Below are 20,626 nucleotides of genomic sequence, written 5' to 3'. Positions count from 1 at the left end.
TTGTACTTGTTCAAGTTCAAGTTCATTTATTTCATTTCCAACAAACAAAATAATTGGAAGTACAATGAAACATTCGTATACACAGATGCCAGAAAATCAGTACCACAATGCGAACAGAAATAACATTGTAAAAAAGATACAGGTAAATTATCAACAGAGATACAAAAAAATAACTGTTATGTCACTGTGCTAAATGCATAAACAATATTGCTGGAAATGGAGGGGACTGCTAAAAAGCAGAGCTTGTAGAATGCAGCCCCCTCATACAGAAAAAACAATAACATATAGTTGTTCATTTGATGGATATTTCTGTTTCGTTAGAATAAGCAAACTCTCAAAAAACAATCTATAATTCTCTTGTTTTATGTCTGATCTTAGTACAGAGGTGTCTGCTCTATTTGGTAATCAACTTGGACCCAAAGGGGTACTAAAAGTTCTTCTGACTGTGAGTATAGCTAGACCACGCTACTGGACTGATATTAGCCCTCCCTGTCAAGACTTTTCGCGCCCTCTCCCTTTCATACCTCTCGTTTTTTTTACCTCTTCTGATAATGAAATTTCACTCTCATATTCTCTCCATGTTTGGCATGATATGTTCTTTGTTTTCTCTGTAAGTTTCTCCTCCTCCTTCTCTTCTTCTGACGATGTGAAAGTATTATTTGAAAACATATTCATTTCCTCCAAAGGGTACGAATTCTAATGAAGGTGACATATCACAGCTGTAAGACATCAAATTCTTGAGCAACAACACAGAGAAAGAATCACGAGGGAGAAAGATTTGCGGTGACACCATGTGTATGTAGTCCTTAACCGGATCGTTGTTTGGCAGAAGAGCCTAGAAAGATGAGAATTGAAGAGGGAAGCGACATATGGGGGTTGTAAGGAGGGCAAAAAGTGAAGAGTGGGAGACAGTAATGGGCTAGAAGTTGAATTTGCACTCGTGGAGACGGTAGAGAAAGGAACAGAGAGAGTGGTAAGGAAGAATAGAGTGAGAATCAAGTAAAATGTTCGGACATCGTTAGAAGGAGAAGGATGAAATAGAAGGGAAGAGGAAGAGGGAGGAGTTCAATGTTGGGGAAATCATGGAGATAGTAGAGAGAAGTGAAGCTTCATGAAACCAAGAGAAGAACGAAGTCGGCGAACAATTGGACTATGGACAATGGAATGCGGAATCAATGGAGAAAGGACGAATAATACCGCGGAGGAAAGATAAGTCGAGGAGAGATGAGACTATGATGAGAGAAGGGAGGGGGAGAGATGGGGGGGGGGGGAGAGAAAACAAAGAAAAGAAGAAGAAAACGGGAAAAGATTTGAAATTCAAGAAGTAAATTAGAAGGAAAAGTATTCAAGAAAGTAAAGAATCATGTATATACCGCAATCAAGTCACTCACACGTTTCTTCTCCTCGTACTGCACAGACATAGTCAAAGACTGGCTTTTAGTGTCATAATCAAGCTTTAATTCTCACATCATGACTTTGTGGAAATGGTCCGAGTGTGCCTATGCTTATGCTTTTTCATGTGTATATGTAATTGCGTGGGTGGGTGATTGATGTATGTGTATTTTAATCTACACTTTCGTATAATTCATGTGTATCTTATTAAAAACAAGTGTGGAAAGGGGAAAGTTAATTGGCCAACAGTAACACCAAACTATAAATTGAACTCAAAATGAACGGTAAAGTTATCGTATATTAATGAGACAGGAAAGTCATCGAAAGCATTTTGCTGTTCTGATTTGTTTTATTTTGTTTTCTCAGAATGGGTGACTGGCGTAAGTAATAAGCATCGTCTGTTTATTCTCCCTTGTCTTGACAAAAAGAATGATAGGTACTATTTTTGCCAAATCTTAGCGATAGGAATCCATGGCGTTTCGTTGCTGAGTATTAGTGTACCGCGTTAAAGCTCGTTGACCTAGCAGCTTGTAGCTCTCCTCTAATGTATAATATTCGAGTTATGGCTATAATAATGATAGCAATCCACTGATGATGTACTAACGTGTGTTGATGTACTATCATTGGCTTTTAATCTGACATATGCTTCATGTCATAATCCTCTGCCATCTGGGATAACATGGTCATAGAGTTTAGCGTTACATTGCGGCATTGACGATGACCTTCACAGCTTCAAAGGTCTCGATTGCAGTTGGCACGATCTGGTCCGCCGGCAGCAGAAATCCGTACGCTCCCGTGTCACGGAGTTCTACGGCGTAGGAATATTTGATTCCCGCCACACCGTAGGCCCAGTCTACGCTGGAGCCGGAGGCAGGGTCTAACGATAAATTCAAAGAATCAGAAAAGTAACAAATTACTCCAAACTCAAAGAACATGAAGAAGGACATTATAATGATAATTATGATGATGATGACAAAGACAGTTTGAAAAGAACTCTAGTCAAAAAGCGTAGACATCCGCCAAGCCGCTCATTCTTACCTATTTTGTTTGGTTGGTTTTTTTTTTTTTCGCCCGACATTATATCCCTGTACATTCACAGCATTTACATTACTAGATTCCTTTACCATCAAAACATACTGTTCCTTTACTGCCGACCAAAGCAATGGTTCTGAGGGTTGCAAAAGCAAGCGCGCCATCTTGCATTCATAATCGACCCTACCACAGATAAAGAATCCTTAAAGGGGACCTCCGGATGATTTCCGACGTTTGCACATACAACTATAAACTAGTTTTACTGAGTACGGACTTTCAGAATTTGTAGTGATTGGGATGAGGAATAGGAGTACATCCAAAATCTATAACAAATTACAATGATCAAGGATGATGACATGGCCGCCTCACTACGAGAATGCATGAGTAGGGGCTCAAGGAAGCAGAACAAAAGCAAGCATGCATAAATTCTACACAGGTGAACTTGTTAAGCACGCGGTATAGTAATGAAATCACATTGCTACATCATTATTTTTTTTTCTGAAATATGTGAGGCTCCTGCGACATCTTTGTTCAGTGTAATTTGTTTTGGGCTTTTTGAGTATTGATTTCTCTGCTCAAGGACCACAATAAATTCAACAAATCTATAAATTGAGCTGTTGATTTATGTACTACAGGATGTGAAATTATGAAAATCGTCTGGAATGCCCTTAAAAAAACACACAGCAACCCTGCATCCAGACGATGATCTCGATTATCATTAATAATTAATCATCTGTCACTTGTGTTATCATTCTGTACATTAATTCTTGAAAATTTCATCCAAATCCGTTTATAAATCTGTGAGTCATTTTGCTAACAGACGAACAAATGATGGAAATAATAATGGAAATATAAAGTATGATCTAATTTAATTGAAAAAAACAACAACAACAAACAAACCAGCGACGGCCCCTCCCCCCCCCCAAAAAAAAAAAAAAAGAGAAAAGAGGTATTAATCATACTCATGATAGTGAAGTATGACGATAGACGGATATAGTGGAATTGAGACGGTGATAACTTACAGATGGTATTTGCGATGCTGCCGTATTCATAGCTAGTTCCGTAGACTGCAGATAGTGCGTTTACTGCGTCACGAGCAACGTTATACTATAGGGAAAGCAAGAAGGAGGAAAAAAATTAAAAGACAAAGAGAATAGAAAAGTTTTTTAAAAAGTCCACAGGGCTATTTTTCAACGGTAGGGCCTGTTATAATTTGTTTGGTGACAACCAAGGTGTTTAACCTAAGTAAATTTCGCAGTGTTTCATGACGTTGTCGGCAGCCATCTATTTTGATCTTTCAGATTTTGGTACTCAAAGTGTATCTTACAATGATGTCTTTTCCAATGACTTTAAAAATTTTAATTTGTATGCATAGCAAGGAAAAATATTGACGATCAAATTCAACAGCCAAGATACACATTTGCATACATACCATCTTGCACAGAAGCGTTATAATGTATATATAAAAAAGATGATTTTCTTACTCATCTTGTAAACCAAATCATGCGATTAGATACGTGGGTGACAGGGAATCGTGGATTATAACAATAATCTAGTCTTATGTGATAGATGGACTTCTCTCTTCTAGACCCTGGATACGAATCGTAGCCAAGGCCCTTTCCGGTTAAAAGAAAGCAAATATTTTCTACTGCTCTTAATCGTCTCCATGCATTGCTTTTGATATCAGCAGCGAGCACTCGTACCTGTTCCGTGTAGTCACTGGGCAGACGATACGTGTAGCCCCATGGAGTCAACCACATCTGGCTGTAGGCGTGGAAATCGACGAAAACTCTGACGTCATTGAGTCCCAGGATATAGTTGGTGACTTGGAGAACCTCAATCTCGGAGTGGGCGTTCGGACCCTGGTAGTCATCAGCGCAAGGGTTGGTGCCAGCGTCTATTGGCGAATACACAAAAAGTAGAATATCAAACACGCAACGCTCTTACGCTCCAAGCAGTGACACCCACATGCACATCGTGTAATAATAAGTCCAACTGAAGTTCCGAAAGGACAGTCAGTTGCTGTTTGTTGTGTTTTCAACAGAGAGTGAACGAAATTTCCTGATATTTTCCCTCTCTTCTGATATGGAATAAGGGAAGTTCACAATTGTCATTTTTGTTTATGATCATTGTGTTTCTACACGGTTATGATTACATTAGAACTTTATTGAGAATCTTGATATCGGCAAAATAGGCCTTCCTCTGTATTTGTGTACTGTAAGCTGAGAACATTTAAACGTAAATATAGTAGTTTTGCGGGGTGCTTTTGCGGCGAAGAAAATAAACATATAAGAGAATGCTAAACATCATTCTGAGCACCCATCTATTACAGTGCCTAAATTCGCGCCGGAATTACTAGTACTAGTATACTGCCCCATTGATAACGTCACAAGTGTATTGCATATTTTTACAGCGCCCTGTGCGTACGTAAATCGGCGCGAATGTACTGGGTGTACCAAAGTGTAATTCTCAAATTTCATGATACTGAAATGCACCAAAAATTCGCAGGAAATACTTAATAGTTTATTTCCCAACACTTACGTAAATTTGCATCAAATCGGTCTTCGGGAACCGTTGGTCTAGATGACGAATTGTCATCGTTCAACATAAAACAACTCACTGCCACTCTTCGCGAGTTTTGCGGCGTTCGCGCTGCTTGCACAATCTGAAATCAGAAAAACAAATCTGAATCACAAATTAACACTCACTGTCCGCAACATACTCAAACTCTTTTAAATACTTTTGCCATTTTGTATAACGAGAAACTCCATCCTAAAAAAAAGATATGACGGTTAATGATGATACGAGGTCAAGTTATAATACTGCTGAAATTACAGTCGTGTGATAAGCAGGCTGGTATGAAAGGCTACGTGTGGACACAGTATAGTTACTGTATGTGTCTTGCCAAGCAGCTAGGCCAGCCTCGCGGCTGCGACTATTCAAGCAGCCAGCAAATGGAGTGCGCTAAGCGAGTCGCATTGACGTTGTGTACAAGCACTTCATGGATTTTTTTTGTTTTGTTTTGTTTTGTTTTGCTTTGTGGGTTTTTTTTTCGGGGGGGGGGCAAAATTTCGACGGGGGCACATTTATGTGACGATGTGAGATCCTCGGCGACGGAGCGAAGCGACCAAGGTCCGGGGGGGGGGGGGGGGTGGAGGTGTGGAAGGGGATTACCCCCTCCCCTCCCACGATAGGGACCTTTGTAAAACAGAATACAAAAGTCGCGTTTGTTGAACATTTAAAAGGAAATTTCTACGGAATTAAACATAGTGAAAAAAAAAATAAATACGAAGGACTATGATTATTACATAAGGGGGTATATTGATGTGATGTGAAGGTGTGAGATCCTCGGCGAGGGAGCGAAGCGACCGAGCAAGGGGGGGGGGGGGGTGTGGGGGGTAGGGGGTACCCCTTTCCGCGGTAGGGACATTTTGTAAAAACAGAGTACAAAAGTCGCGTTTATAGAGCATTTAAAAGCAAATTTTTAGGGAATTAACATATTAAATAATCAGCTGGAAGGGCTTATATGATCTTAACATACGGGGGGTACATTATTTGACTGTGTGAGATCTTCGGCGAGGGAGCGAAGTGACCGAGCGGAGGAAGGTGTGGGAGGGGGATACCCCCCTCCCACGGTAGGGACTTTTTGTAAAAACAGAGTATAAATGTCGCGTTTACAGAGCATTTTAAATCAATTTCTTAGGGAGTGCAACATAGTAAAAGAAATCACTGCGGTGGACAATGATCATAACTTATGAAAACTATTCATTTTACTATATAAGTACGGGCAGAGCGAGCGAGCCACTTTCACTTTACATTCGTCTGAAATGTATTCATTAAAAGTTGTTCGAGCAATAGAAGATATTCTTAAACAGCTACAAAGCAGAGAAGAAAAGGAAAAATGTAAGGTTTACTAAAGGTATGTTTCAGCGGGCATACTCGAGGACGCGAGGCTACCATGTAAATTTACTCATAAGTTAACATTAGTGTATAGATAATGTGTATTGTTAATGGATTATAATTTTCGCCCCGTTAGAGGCGAAAATTTCGCATTTTCAGTTATGAAATTGACAAAAATGCCTTTATTGTTCATCATGGTCTTTAAATAATTGATTAATTATTTGTTATGGCAGGGGGCAGGGGGGCAAAAACTCGTTTTGCCCCCCCCCCCCAACATTTTTTTTTTTTTTTTTGGGGGGGGGGGGAACTGCCCCCCCCCCCCCCGCTTCCGGCGCCCTTGGTTGTCTCAGGATGCAAAGCACAGTCTATGGAGGTACCTCCATGGTCTAGGTCTAGCACACGGTATGCGGTCATTGCAATAGGTGCAAAGTTTTCTGGGAAAACGCCTTTGGTCTGAATGCTGTGTAATATACTCACTTCCCCACTGAAAATCCCAGTTCCTGTTGGGGTCTACTCCGTCACACAAACGTCCCACATTATTGCTGCGAGTCTTACGCCACATTCGGTCCTTGGAAGAGGTAACAAAATCAATGACATTATTATAGCACATGCACTCCGATTTTTCTTCTTTTTCATTGGAATCAAAGCTCTTGGTAGCTTTCATTTTCGATTTAAGGACGATCTTCCTTTCATGGAAGTTAGAATGCAAGATCTCGACTATAATCTGTCAAACCTACAGTTATTATCATTATCATCTTCTTTTTTTTAACAAATTAAACAATAATAAGATCTCCCCAAACGAAAATAATTATACTTTGCATTAATTTTCTCCCATTTCTCGGTTTCGTCGCTGTAAAGCAAATTAACTTATATTCCAAGATTCATATTATTCATCGCGAAATTGGGATAACATAAAATGTCTGAAAATGTCAGACGTAAACAATGCAGGAGGAATCTATCAGAAGTAACTTCCACTGAGATAAATATCAATTAAAATTTTCTGAATATATCCCTGGCATTTTGCTTCTGATATTCTTATACCTTATGTATCTTAATCTCCAGCGAGATTCCTCAAGATTTACCTATTGCTAGGTAGCACATCACAATGATCCGCGATTTTTGGTGGAAATAATCTCCCTCTTGTTTTGTGATGCGTGCATGGCTCATTATCTTTCACACTTTGGTTGTCATTGCTTGTAGCAAGATTTCCCGCCACTCGCCTGTAGATAAGTAGGAATTTTTACTCGCCGGTAGATAAGTAGGATTTTTTTTTATATCAATCATGACAATTGTTAATGAAAACATTACTTTTGAGAAGTCGTAACTATGTGTGTATACAGTTTATATTCATCCTGGGTTGAGAAATCACCATGTATTATGGCAACATTTTACTTACTCCGGTCCACGTGTACTCGTATCCATCTGGGTTGTAATTGATGATCATGTAGAAGTCGAAGCTATCCAGCATAGAGGTGACGTCAGAATCAGCACCGTAGTTATCCACAAGCTGAAGGTGTAAATAATTAGTTTGTAAGTATGTTAATGTCACTACGTACTGCTATGATATAGAGTCTTATAGTTTTCTAATCACAAGGCGTAATTTCATGCCAGCATAATAATGTCAATGTATAATTGACATCCCAATCCGCGGGCTGGTTTTTATGGGATTACTTTGAATTTTCATGAATCTCGATCTTGTCGGTTTTTCATTGGCATGATTCACTAATTGCAGTTTCCTCTAACACATTGGTATCATACGGCAAGATTTACTCTTTCTAAATAGCGAATTGGATGTTTTCGTACTACAAACGAGATTACAGAAGAAAAGCAAAATATCAAGAAGATGAAATTCGTGTGAATTAACAAAGAACAAATATTTACTGCAGAGACAATTGTGGTGAACGAAAAATGATTACCATTTTTGTCATGTACATCATGGCTGCAGGGGAAACCCACTCACGGGCGTGAATACCACCCTCTAGCCAGACGATCGGCTTGGAGATGATTCGTGGAGCGCCAACCTGCGGACGATATTCATGTCAGAATAGATTATTAGTGGATCGCGAATAAGTCTCAATATTATGGGTACACAATTCCCCCAAAGCGTCACTGCTTATGAAATCTCATACTTCAAAATATTGCGTAGTATGCACATCAACTCTATATTAAATTTCAAATTCAAAATTCAAATTAGAATTTATTTCCGTTTTTCGACAAGAAAAAAATATACACCTCACTTTCTTTAGTGACATAAATCATGTAAGCAAAACAGAATGTGGATTTAACATCGTAAACAACATTGTAAACTTACAGTAACGATACATTTTAATGAGACTGAGATAAGATGAAATAAAGTGAAATATCAATCAATCAAACTTAGATTCGTTCACTACGATATTTTTCTTTCTATTCACACCCATCTTCCCTGATGCATGCAAAACTTACCTTAAGAGCCCTGACGCTGCGCCCTTCGTAGGATGTAGCCAGCTTTTCAACCGAAACCAGACTCGGATTGGAAGCAGCGAAGGTATCAATCCAGTCATTGATCTTTAATGAATCAGAAGCACTCAGGGTTAGAATCGTTCTTCATTTTCGTGAGAATATAACTAGTTTGATAGCAATCATGAACACATATGTTGTCAGCCCAAACAATATTTGACTCAACACATTTCCTTCATATTTTGTTGCAACCACAACACTATGTTTTGTGCCATTAATTCTTTCGTTGTTAATTCAATGGCACAAAACATTGTATCATGTTTGTATAGTGCCCTGTTTGCAACAAAATGTTGAAGAAATTAGTTCAGTCAAACAGGCATATAGATATCTGTTTGAATCCAAACCGTGCAAGTTGTTTCGCTCATGCAGTAAGGATCAACCTATACTTGAAAAAATATGCTTATCTTTCAGCCTCTGAATACGTATACTCAAGAGAAAGAAAACTGAGAAATATTTACTTCGTATTCCAGGATTCGTGTTGATTTTGAAATGCAGAAATAAAAACTGAACTGAACTGAACTGAACTGAACTTTAGAACATACCTCGTCAAGAGTGTGGTAGACCTCGTAGTCGAAGCCGTCACTGACGGACACGGGAGCCCTCTTCCTCTGGTCCAGGGCCAGTTTCTCGACGTCCTCAATGAAGGTCTGGACTTCAAATCCGCGGCCTTCAATGGTGCGGATGACGAAGTCCCTGTAAGCAGGGCTTACCATGATGTCGACGGGGTGGTCGATGCTTCGGGGAGACTTCCAGAAGTCGACCTTTGGCATCAAAGGAAAGACAATTGTTACTGATGTCCAAACACAAAAGCTAATTTGGTGCTGTCCATGTGATATTGCAAACAGTTAGCAACATGCATACAAAATCTACGAAGCATTTCTTTTTGAACATCATGGCATGAGTAAAGGATCGTAAACTTATCATGGTGGTTGTATTTTTGGGATCATCCCAGAAGACCGACACCCATGAGTTATACAGCCCACGAGTCATACAGCCCACGAGTTCGACACTTGCATAGGCAAATAAAGCCCATGAGACCGACACTAGGTAAAAAATAGCCAACGAGTTCGACAGATACAACACGGGGTGGAATGTGTCTGTCTCGTGGACTTTTTTGCTTAGTGTCGAACTCATGGGCTGTTTGACTTGTGGGCTGTATAACTCGTAGGATGTATGACTCGTGGGTGTCGGTCTCGTGACGTGCACCCGTATTTTGTCTATCATATTTTCTTCGTCTTCCTCTCTTCATAGTCCCCCTATTTTTCGTTTCTCTCCTTATCCTTCTAGTTCTCATCTTCATGATACATTTACTAGTAAACAAGCTATAAAAGACACTATTTTATATCAAAATGCGCACGTTTGTGTGTACTTTAATGAGTGCAGATGGGCTTATCTTTTTTATCTTTTTTTTGTTTCTCTTCTGCCTATGTTAGGTGTATGCAGATATTTACATACATTTCTTCCTGCTTCGTTGTGATGATATTCTGACTTTTCATCTGCGTCATACCTGTTTATTTATTTTTTTACGCACTCTACAGTTGAATATAACTGTGTAACTCGAGGGCATCATTTTCCATGTATTTTCTTGATAGTGCGCCTTTGGCATGTTTGGAACGCAGCTTTGTGTAACTGAATAGGCAAGCCATGAAGGACAATACAATGGAGAAAACAGCAATGTATTAATGAATGAATAAGTAAATTAATAAGAGCTAGTAGCACGTTCCGTTATCAAGTATACCATTCACGTTCATTCCCCGATATCTGTCTGTACGAAATGAGTTGCTTAACAATGCTTAACGAAGTAAGAGTTGGACTAAACGACATTTAACTCACAACTTCTCTGATTTTCTCTTCGATAACAGACAGTTCAGTCAGATCACTTCCACTTCTTGGAATGGCACGGAGCACTTGGTATCTACAAAAGAAGAAGGACTGGTAACATAACATATACTTTTGTTTTTCATTTCCAGCTTCTTTATCTTTTCATCTTTTTACTATAGATGGGGTTCTCAACTGCAATTTGAAATGATACATGGCAACTGTTTTTTTTTTTTTTTTTTCGGGAGCTGTCTAGCAAGTGCATGCAAAAGAAAGATCACGAACAAAGGCACTTTTGTTCTTTGCCTGGACGCTACAGGAGACACAGTAAGGGTGTGTGAAAATGACTCTAAGATCAAATCAACCTCGGAAGCTATAATGCACCAAGTCTTTGAAAATCCTTTGCATGTAAGGAAAACTTATAGAACTTTCACAAAAATATGGTGGAGATTGATTGTCAAATTTCCCGTGAAATTTGATATGGGCTGCCTGTGATACAAAATCAAATGCAAATTCACGCCTATTCTTATGGCTGGTCGAATGCTGTGATAGTGTGAAGTTTCTTCTTTTTGGATGTAATTCTTAGAAAGTGTCTAAAGATATGGCAGTGGCATTTTTGTTCATGCACTTTCTGAAATAAGGACATTTATGTTAATGCAGTTGGGAATAGAATGCGGTAAAAGATAGGAACCTGGTGTCTTAATTCTTGATATAGAGGCACTGATCCCATGAAATTTACATGTTCGAGAAAAAAAAAGAAGAACATCCACTGTTTTTTATCTTACTTGAAAGAGAATGACAAATACAATGTATCAACACGTACCCATTGTAGGACCTAGCGGCAAGAGCCGCGGCCAGGATTGATGCCAGAACGAGAAACCTAAACATGGCTGCTGATTGGAGATCACTTCGGCGTAATAGTCATTTCTGCATGTCGCAACTAATTTATACCTACGGAATAGACCTCTTCCAAGTGGTCCAAAGAATTATTACGTGGTTATGAGACACTCCTCCTTATCTTTGAAACTGACCATAAGAATAGATAACAAGAAACTAAACCCCGTCTTTATTACGGGAAGAGACAGCTGGAAAAACGAAAAAACTTGATTATCCCTCTTATGGAGCGGAAAGTAAACATTTAATCTCTCCATTCTGTGTCTCTGTGGGTCTCCAATCAAGAATATCTTCTTTCTAGACATAAAAACTAAAACAAAACAAAACATAGAAACATTGATTTGATCATTAATTAGTTTGTATCTTTTTGTGAAGACATAAGAAAAAAGAAAATTCCGTGCACACTGTCATGACTGTGCTTATAGAACGAGAGAAAGCACATGCATCTCTTGTGTGTGTGTGTGTGTGTGTGTGTGTGTGTGTGTGTGTGTGCGTGTGTGTGTGTGTTTTGGCCAACAAACTAAAAGAGGCCACTTTATGACTCTTGATGTATTCAGCATTTGGTAGCCCGTCATTCCGTAGCAAGAGCCTTTGTAACAGAAGTTGGCCGTTTGTCATGGTTCCGTTCTTTTTTCTTACAAAACATGATTCTGTGTGCCATTTTTTTTTTCTGTTTTAAGGACCTGTATATCATTTTTTTTTCTTGTCCAGAGAAAGCATGACATTATTTGGAAAAAAAAAGAAAGAAATCTGCTGCATAATTCGTTGTACTATTGCTCCACTGATAAATAAACTTATCAGAAAAGTTGTCCGAATAGGAGAGAAGAAAATGAGCTAGTAAATTAACCACGTTGGTTTCACCGATATCCAAATTTTATCGATACCTTCAGGAACAAGTGCTCCCTTCAAAAAATGTTGCCGTTTTTCGTGTGAACATAAATCGATTGCATCGCCGAAAGGCGCTGTATTTGCAGGTGCCACGACCCTTAGTGCCCTCCTTCACTTTTGATTCTATATTTTATTCAATTCTTCTTTTTCACACTGTCGTTTGTATGTTAAAATGTTGCCCTATGTTAAAATCGAATAATTAAACAAAGCTCCGTTAAAGGCGTAGATAAAAAAAAAACCAACAACGTAGAATGGGAATTAAATTCATAAATTCAAGATCATATTGAATGTGTTATTCACATGGATATCTTTTGTAAAAGACGCTGATGAGTTACGGTCATGTGAAAAAAAAAGCGGCGAGATGTTGAAACAGCTAATAGCGGACACGTGTCGAAAACGAGATAGTCCTTGTCTTATGAATGGCTTAGAGGATTACAATAGATATCAAACTGCAATCTCATTTGCAGGTTTGGTACAGTTGATTATATTATCAACACTGACGTCACTGATAAGCTCTAGTGGTTGATATGGATATATACATATATATATATATATATATATATATATATATATATACACATATGTGTGTGTGTGTGTGTGTGTGTGTGTGTGTGTGTGTGTAATGACAGCAATGGACTTAACTTTAACATCACGGGATGGTGAAATGCACTTGAATATTGTCAACAATATTGCAACTCAACATTGCAGCTCACGTCTCCTGGTCAAGTTTTGTTGACTCTATATATTTATATGTATGCCCTTACAGGTATTGCATTCAATGGGAATCCATTTTTTAACACTATCTTTATGCATCCTGACCGCCAGTCTTGTCTCTACGAAAACATAGGCTGCTCTCTTTCTCTTTCTCTATCTCTCTGTCACTCACACACATACACACACATATGTATATATATATATATATATATATATATATATATATATATATATATAACGAAGAATCAAGAAATAAACCAGTAATGCATTATTTCGCCAATATATAAGAAAGAATGAGTTCATATTGAGCAGCTCAAATTTTCGGTGGCTTCCACCTTCACCTTCCCCGTCGAGACTCCTGAAGAAGGTGGAGGCCACCGAAAATTTGAGTTGCTCAATAAACTCATTCTTTCTTATATATTGGCGAAATAATGCATTACTGGTTTATTTCTTGATTCTTCGTTATATTGGAACCAATACGTGAATTCGCAACTCTCTAATGTATAATGTGTGTTTGAATGTGTATCAAGCGAGGAGGAACACAAAGAAAGGCTGCATTCAGACATTAATTCAGACAGAAAGACTTGCAAAACCTCTATCAACAAATCAACTAAAGAAGAAAAGGGCTTGATACTGCGGTCTATTTTTTTTTAATAGTGCGGTCTTTTTAATGTACTTAATTTGATGTGCATTCAGATCATATTTTCAAAGTTCAAACACCATTAAAATCAAAAACAGAAACAGTAATCAAAGATGAAAAGCTGATGACACAATAATGATTGCAGTATTGCTTAAGTATTGAATCTAAAAAAAAAAATATTTCAGCACATTGGGTAAACAACAACAATCAAAACAAAACAACAACAATCAAACAAATGGATTCAGTTATAGTTTGAGTTACCATTAAGTCTGCATCTACTATATTATTTGAACACCGAAATCTAAGACGTTTATCTATAATCATTTTGAAATGGAATATGATGTAATTTCGGCTATTAAAAGATATAAACATTGCTTTACACCAATAGTAAAAGAGAGAAAATAGAAAAAGAGACAAGCATGAAGAATCCAAAAATGCTATCAACATTGTGAATTATCAATGCTGCTAAGCAAATTAGTTTCAACTATTTTTAAAAAATTAGTATTCAGCTTCACCAGTTCATAAATACAAATTTTGCATTGAACAATGATCTTGAATAAGCCATAATACAAGTTGACAAACAAAAGAGTTTGCACTCTTGAAAATGTGCGTGATTAATGTTAACCATGTAAAAAAAAAAGTAGCATTATGCTACGTTTACACCATGTTCCCGGCGGCCACGGGAAGTCCCGTTTCAGGCCACCGTGGACGAAACGGGATGGAAGTGAGACAACGCGGGGGAACGGGGTGGACTAATGTGACAGGCCGTGACTGCCGTGGATGCCGTGTCAGATTTTTAAACTGTCAAAAAAAAAGTGCCACGGCATTCACGGTGATGATGACAAACCTAGCAGGCAGTAACAAAACGGGATGAATGCAGCAAAACGTGAAAGCTCGAAATCTGTAGTAGGCCTTTACAGAAACTGGAGGCTGTCCGTAGGGGGACACGACGAGATGGACGTGTAGTCTAGCCTGGCCAGACGCCGTGAGAATTGTGTCTGATAACCAAAATGTTCACTTGAGTGGGGACTAGAACGAATAATAGTAGATTACGGAGGGGGGGGGGGATATCTCTCCCGCCCATGGCGCCCAAGTTTGGGGGCAAACGGGGATCCCGTGGCAGCTGGGAATACGGTGTAGACGTAGCATTAGCACAGTGAATTTTTGAATAACAGTACAGTGTTGGATTACGATGTAAACAAATGAAACAGACTGTCTTTACGAATTTTATTTACAAATTTATGACATCGTATATCATGAGGAATGACTTACCGACTTGCAAATTACACGTATAAGAGAAAGTGCTTTGCGATATCTACACGCATTATGTATATAAGACAAATAGATTTTGTTCTGTTTGTGATAGTGACACTGATACAGGGCAAGCATTAGCAGATTAGCGTGAATATCGCTGGATTGTAAACTTTAACGTTGGCTTTTAGTGATATAGTTTCTCCCTCTTCATAAAAGGTTTAGAAATGCATGTTGAGGCGCAAGAAAGCTAGTCTCCTGTCTAATTAAGAAGGCTGCTACACCCGTTTTTTTTTTCTTATCTCCAATCGTGTTATATTAACATAAATTATTGTCCTCTATCTAGGTGTACGTTGCAGTTATACATTTGATTTTCACGCACGAAGCGATATCACCTTGAACTCAATATTGTATGTGCTTTATGAAGAACCAAAATCTAAATTATAGATATCAATTTCGACTTTTTTATCTGAATGGCTTGAAGGGCGGGCTTCTAGAAGGAAGTAACGCATAGAATGTTGGAACTCTGATAATCAATTCATTTATGTTATCAATTTTACACTTTAGATGCATGTGCTTTAAATTCAGCATTTCTTCAAAAAAAGTGAAAAATATAGGAAACATTATGACGAAAGAAACACCCACAAAAAATAGCTTGGAAATATACATCGAAGTCGATGTACATGAAATTATTTCAAATCACCGAATGATTGCATGATATGCATTTGTGTGTGTGTGTGTGTGTGTGTGTGTGTGTGTCGCTCAAATGCCAGATTAGTTTCCACACATTCTGCTTTCATGTCAAGAACATAATATAGACTACATAACTTAATAAAGTGAGTCATAATGAATTTGTCGTTACATAGAAATGATGCTACAAAGCCAATTCATTACAAGTATTGAAGCCATGTGGTAGGATTCTAGACAGATTTTAAGCATACGCACATAATTACATCTAAATGTCTTAGGCCATGGGCTAGTGGGGGTCAACGTGCACCCCCTCTGCACCTAACATTCATTGTTGTTTCCATGTAACCCTTGGTCTGGAGAGTCAGAAAAGTGATGTTAACAAAAAAAAAGTTGGGTCCCAAGACCCGCCCCGTGACGTTTTGTGACGTCACTTCCGGAACGACCTTTTCGAGAATACGGGGGAATAGCATTTGGGTATTAACCTAATAAAGTGGTCCCCATGCCTTTATTTTTCATCGATAACCAAAGATTTTGGTATTTCTAGATTCCACAGAAGATGGGAAATATGATGCAAAGCGAAGTTTGGCAATATAAGCCCTCAGTTTGTCGTCATCGACAACGAAATGGGCAACGATGTCGACAAAATTCAACAAAATTTTACAAAATTTGTGCAATTTTTCAAGTTTCACCCTTTAAGTTTGTATATGTTTGTGAAAAATATGTTAAATGACTTGAAATTTGGTCTGGATATTAAATGAATATCCTTTTTTACGAAAACAAAAGATTTTGGCCTAATTGTAATCCGATCTTCTTCTGTAGTCATTTGAGTGCGCATGCGCGGTGTCTGGAAATCAGCCTCAAAAATGCCTTTTTTTTTATGTCCAGTATCAAAATGAGTTACAACGAATCTTTTTATCATGTAAATTCACAATTTTAATCAATTTTTGCAATCAGCAATCACCTGATTGAATAAAAGTTGCCTTAAAATGAGAAATCAAAGATGACTATGGTTCTATTTGATGATGACGTTGGTCACGACATCGAAGATGAAGACGACGTCAAAGACTAGAAATACGACATAGCAGATATTCGTTTACAAATCTCCTTTTCAATTGATTGATTTTAGCGATAAATTTACAGTAAAGGATATCAAGATAATGAATTTTCAATTCTACTGGCATTTTATTTCTTTGCAATAAACTCAAATCCTGCTTAAAGGGGAAATCCAGTCTAAAGATAAGTTAGTCTAATAAAAAAGAGTAAAATCTTACGAGTTCAACGGTAAGAATTTGACTGTAATCTGATGAAAAATAAGGAAGTTACCATTTTTTGCTAATTTCTGCAAAACATTTCTTGTACAGTGGATAAGAATATGCAAATGAGTAACCTGACCATGTCATAACCTCACAATTTTCCATTGATCTTGTACAAAAAATAAAGAAAATTTAATGTTTCAGTCATTGAAGTCTGACAAATGATGTTATTCCTGGTTGCATAACTTGGTAATGGTGATGTTAGATATATCATGATTTGAGCCCCTAGCATAATTGCGTTTGAATGAAAATCTGGAAATGTCAAAATCTTATGTACAAACTATATGGCAAGATGTAAGGGGATGACATGCTCACTTTGTCATTTGCATATTCATATTGACCGTTCAAGAACTATTTCCTCAAAAAATAGCGAAACTTCAAAATGTCATATAACTCTCATATTTTTCATGCGATTTCGATCACAATTTTACCATTGAACTCGTAATATTTTACTTTTTCTTATAGGACTAACTTTCATTTGGACTGGATTTCCCCTTTAGATAAAGGCTTATAAATAGTTTCAAAATTAAAACACTTATCTCAATTATACGCTGCACTCACTGGCACATCTCTAAATGCTGTATCAGGCATGGATAATATTTTGACATGATATTTCCTCTATTTTCCTCAGAAATTGCATCTACATTGAACTTGTCACCGAAATGACACTATACATGATACATAATAGAGACAATGGACTTTTAGAGGCCTAAATTACTTTAATGTTTGTTTTTTTTTTTTTTTTTAACTTGGGAATGCTAACTTGTGGGTCCTTGGCGGTTCTGTGGCATAGTGGGTAAAACATTCGACTCCCGATCGGAGGACCCGAGTTCGAGTCACGATTCAATCATGATGTACAATTTCTCGATGGTAATGATTATTAACATCATTTTCATTTTATTTCGAAAATTTGGGAATATGGACTTGCAGGTCATCGACAATAAAGTTGGCATACATGAGGTTGACAAACTTAAAAGTCTACGCAGTTTTTTGCAAGTTCTCACGCTAAAACATCTTAATATCCATTATTTGTGGTAATATCATTAAATAAAATTAAATCTAGTCTGGATATTAGATATATAAACATGTTTAACAAAAAACAAAACAAATAAGGCATTATCTTAATTCAGGCATCTTCTGTAGACATTTAATTCAAAGTCAACACTTTTGTTAGATCAGCCATGGTGACAGCGAGTTATACAGCCTGTGAGTCCCACAGCCCATGAGTTCGACACCCTTGAGTCTGACACCAGGCAAGCCAGGCCCACGAGTTTGACACGTAATAAACAAGACCCACGAGAAAAACACATTTACGGCTCTGCGATGTAATATCGAACTCGTGGATCGTTTTTAACTTGTGAGGGTTTTTTTTTTCTTCTTTTTTCTTTTTTTTTGGGGGGGGGGGGGGTGGCTTGTTGCTTAGAAATGTGTCAAACTCGTGGACCTTGTTTGCCTAGTGTCAAACTCGCGGGCCTTGTTTGTATACTGTCGGACTCATGGGCCTTATTTGCCTGCTGTCGAAGTTCAAGTTCAAGTTCCAGTTCAAGTTCAAGTTCATATTTATTCGTTTTTCCACAATATACAAACAAAAATCTCACTTTCTTAAGTGACAAAAACAATGCATACAATTGTACAGAGAGTCATGGGCTGTACGACTCGTTTACTCTATAATTCGTGGATGTCGAACTCGTGGGATGACAATGAATCACTTTGCCATCCTTTCAAAGTCTGAAATTCTTTTCAGCTCTGAATCGAATTCCAATGTCACCATCATTGTCATTTTCTGAGTGTATACGTTTAATGAAATCATTTTTTGCTCTTGTCACTGCTTCTATGCCAGTATCGGGCTTTGATACATCAGCCATGATGCCTTTCAGAACGTCCACAAGCTGATGCGGCATCACCTCCCCTGAGTGAAGTCAACAGAGGTCGCATTAGATCTTCATCCTTCGCCTATCCATGATCTTCATTTTGGTCCGTTGCTAGCTTCCATATTCTTAGTTTGATAATTGCTACGGAGGACATGCTGTTCAGAGACGTCTCTGAGAAGCCAGATCAAAGGTTTTTGCCTTTGTAACATAAATCATCTTACCGCACTTAGACTGTATTGTCAAGAATCGCAGAGCATTTACCTCCAAATTCTTCTGTTACCATGCAAAGCACAGCAAAATATTTTCAGTTCATCCATCACCTCAGCTGTCCCACTTCATGATTCAGCCCTTGTATGTACATAATTTCTAGGACTCCATGCATGTACTGGCTGCTATACCACTAGTGCCTTATAAGTAAGGGGAAGGTAAAAACAATGTCGAGGCTGATGAGTCATTTCATGCTGTATTTTCCAAAGCTTGGTGAATCTTGAAATGTAGCTGAGATGATGATGAACGGGAACGATTTACCTGTGCCTTGTATGGTAACAGAAGGATTAGGAAGGTGAATGCCCTCCAAACTCTTTACAGTCCAAGTGCAGTGAAATGGCTAATGTCATAAAGGCAAAAAAAAAAATAATAAATAAAAAAAAATAAAACTTTGATCTGGTTATGATACCGCCCTGCTGAAAGGTTTTAGAGCAGCATGTCCTATGCAATTATCAAACAAGAATATGAAAGCTAGCAACAAACCCAAACGGAGGACATGGATGGACAAAGGATGAAGATCTAATGCGACCTCTGTGGGCCTCAAGGGAGGTGCTGCCGCGTCAGCTTGAGGACATGCATCCTGGAAGTCACTGTGGCTGATGACTCGGAGCCGATACTGGTATGGCAATAGTGACATGAGTAAAAATGAATTAATTCAACATATACCGCACTCAGGAAATGACCATTATGGAATTGGAATTTGATTTGGTTCAGAACTCATGCGCAAATAAATATCAGACACTGACAGAATGGGGAGATGATTCCGCATCAGCTTGGGGACATCTTGTTAGGCACCATGACTTATGAATCGGAGTCCGATACTGATAGTGACAGTGAAAGTAGTGAAAATGAATTCATTCAACCAATAGAATCACAGAGTTACAATGATAGTGACATCGGAATTTAATTGTAACAGTGTTCATGGGCAAACGAGTGTCAGACTTTGAAAGGATAACTTAGAGCTGGTTTCAACATATCGGTATTAAGCCAGTGGTAATCATTTGAAGCATTTCGATGTTGGACCCTCAATAATTTCATCGAAAGTAAATCATGCTATATAAAATAATATTTATGCATATATTTATATACATAATAATTAGCAAATAATTTTTATGAAACATCATATAACCAATTCTGCTGTAAACAATGTTACATTTAAAAAGTTTATTTACACTTTCAGATGGAATAAAAAAAGATTAAAAAGAGGTATCACATATATAGTTGGTTAGTGTTGACTATTAAAGTATGAATGCTAATGATATTTTCAAAGCATAAGTTACGAAACCTGACTAAACAAAAAATACTCTTGAAAAAGGCTATTGGAATTTGAGTATCTAACAGCAACCAACTTTTAGCAAAGAATGAATGTATTATATGCCTCATTATTATCTATGAAATCAAACTCTTATTACTGAACTATCATTGTCTAATAACCAATTGTATGTATTATTATTATT

The 20,626-nt window shown here is 37.9% G+C and overlaps 1 protein-coding gene across 1 annotated transcript; it reads right to left on the bottom strand.

Moving 5' to 3' along the window:
* Positions 1-2,090: 2,090 nt before the first annotated feature.
* Positions 2,091-11,529, bottom strand: LOC140226857 (carboxypeptidase B-like). Its single transcript, XM_072307287.1, has 10 exons — positions 11,465-11,529; positions 10,657-10,738; positions 9,366-9,584; positions 8,770-8,871; positions 8,241-8,345; positions 7,721-7,831; positions 6,802-6,892; positions 4,128-4,321; positions 3,447-3,531; positions 2,091-2,269 (listed from the first exon to the last, which is right to left on the bottom strand). The coding sequence occupies exons 1-10, from the start codon at positions 11,527-11,529 to the stop codon at positions 2,091-2,093; spliced, it is 1,233 nt and encodes a 410-aa protein (XP_072163388.1).
* Positions 11,530-20,626: the final 9,097 nt, after the last annotated feature.

Source organism: Diadema setosum, chromosome 4 (genome assembly GCF_964275005.1).
Source record: "Diadema setosum chromosome 4, eeDiaSeto1, whole genome shotgun sequence".
NCBI classification, from domain to species: domain Eukaryota; kingdom Metazoa; phylum Echinodermata; class Echinoidea; order Diadematoida; family Diadematidae; genus Diadema; species Diadema setosum.
Note: the sequence above shows the minus strand (reverse complement) of the source record. Positions and strands in the feature narration are given on the sequence as shown.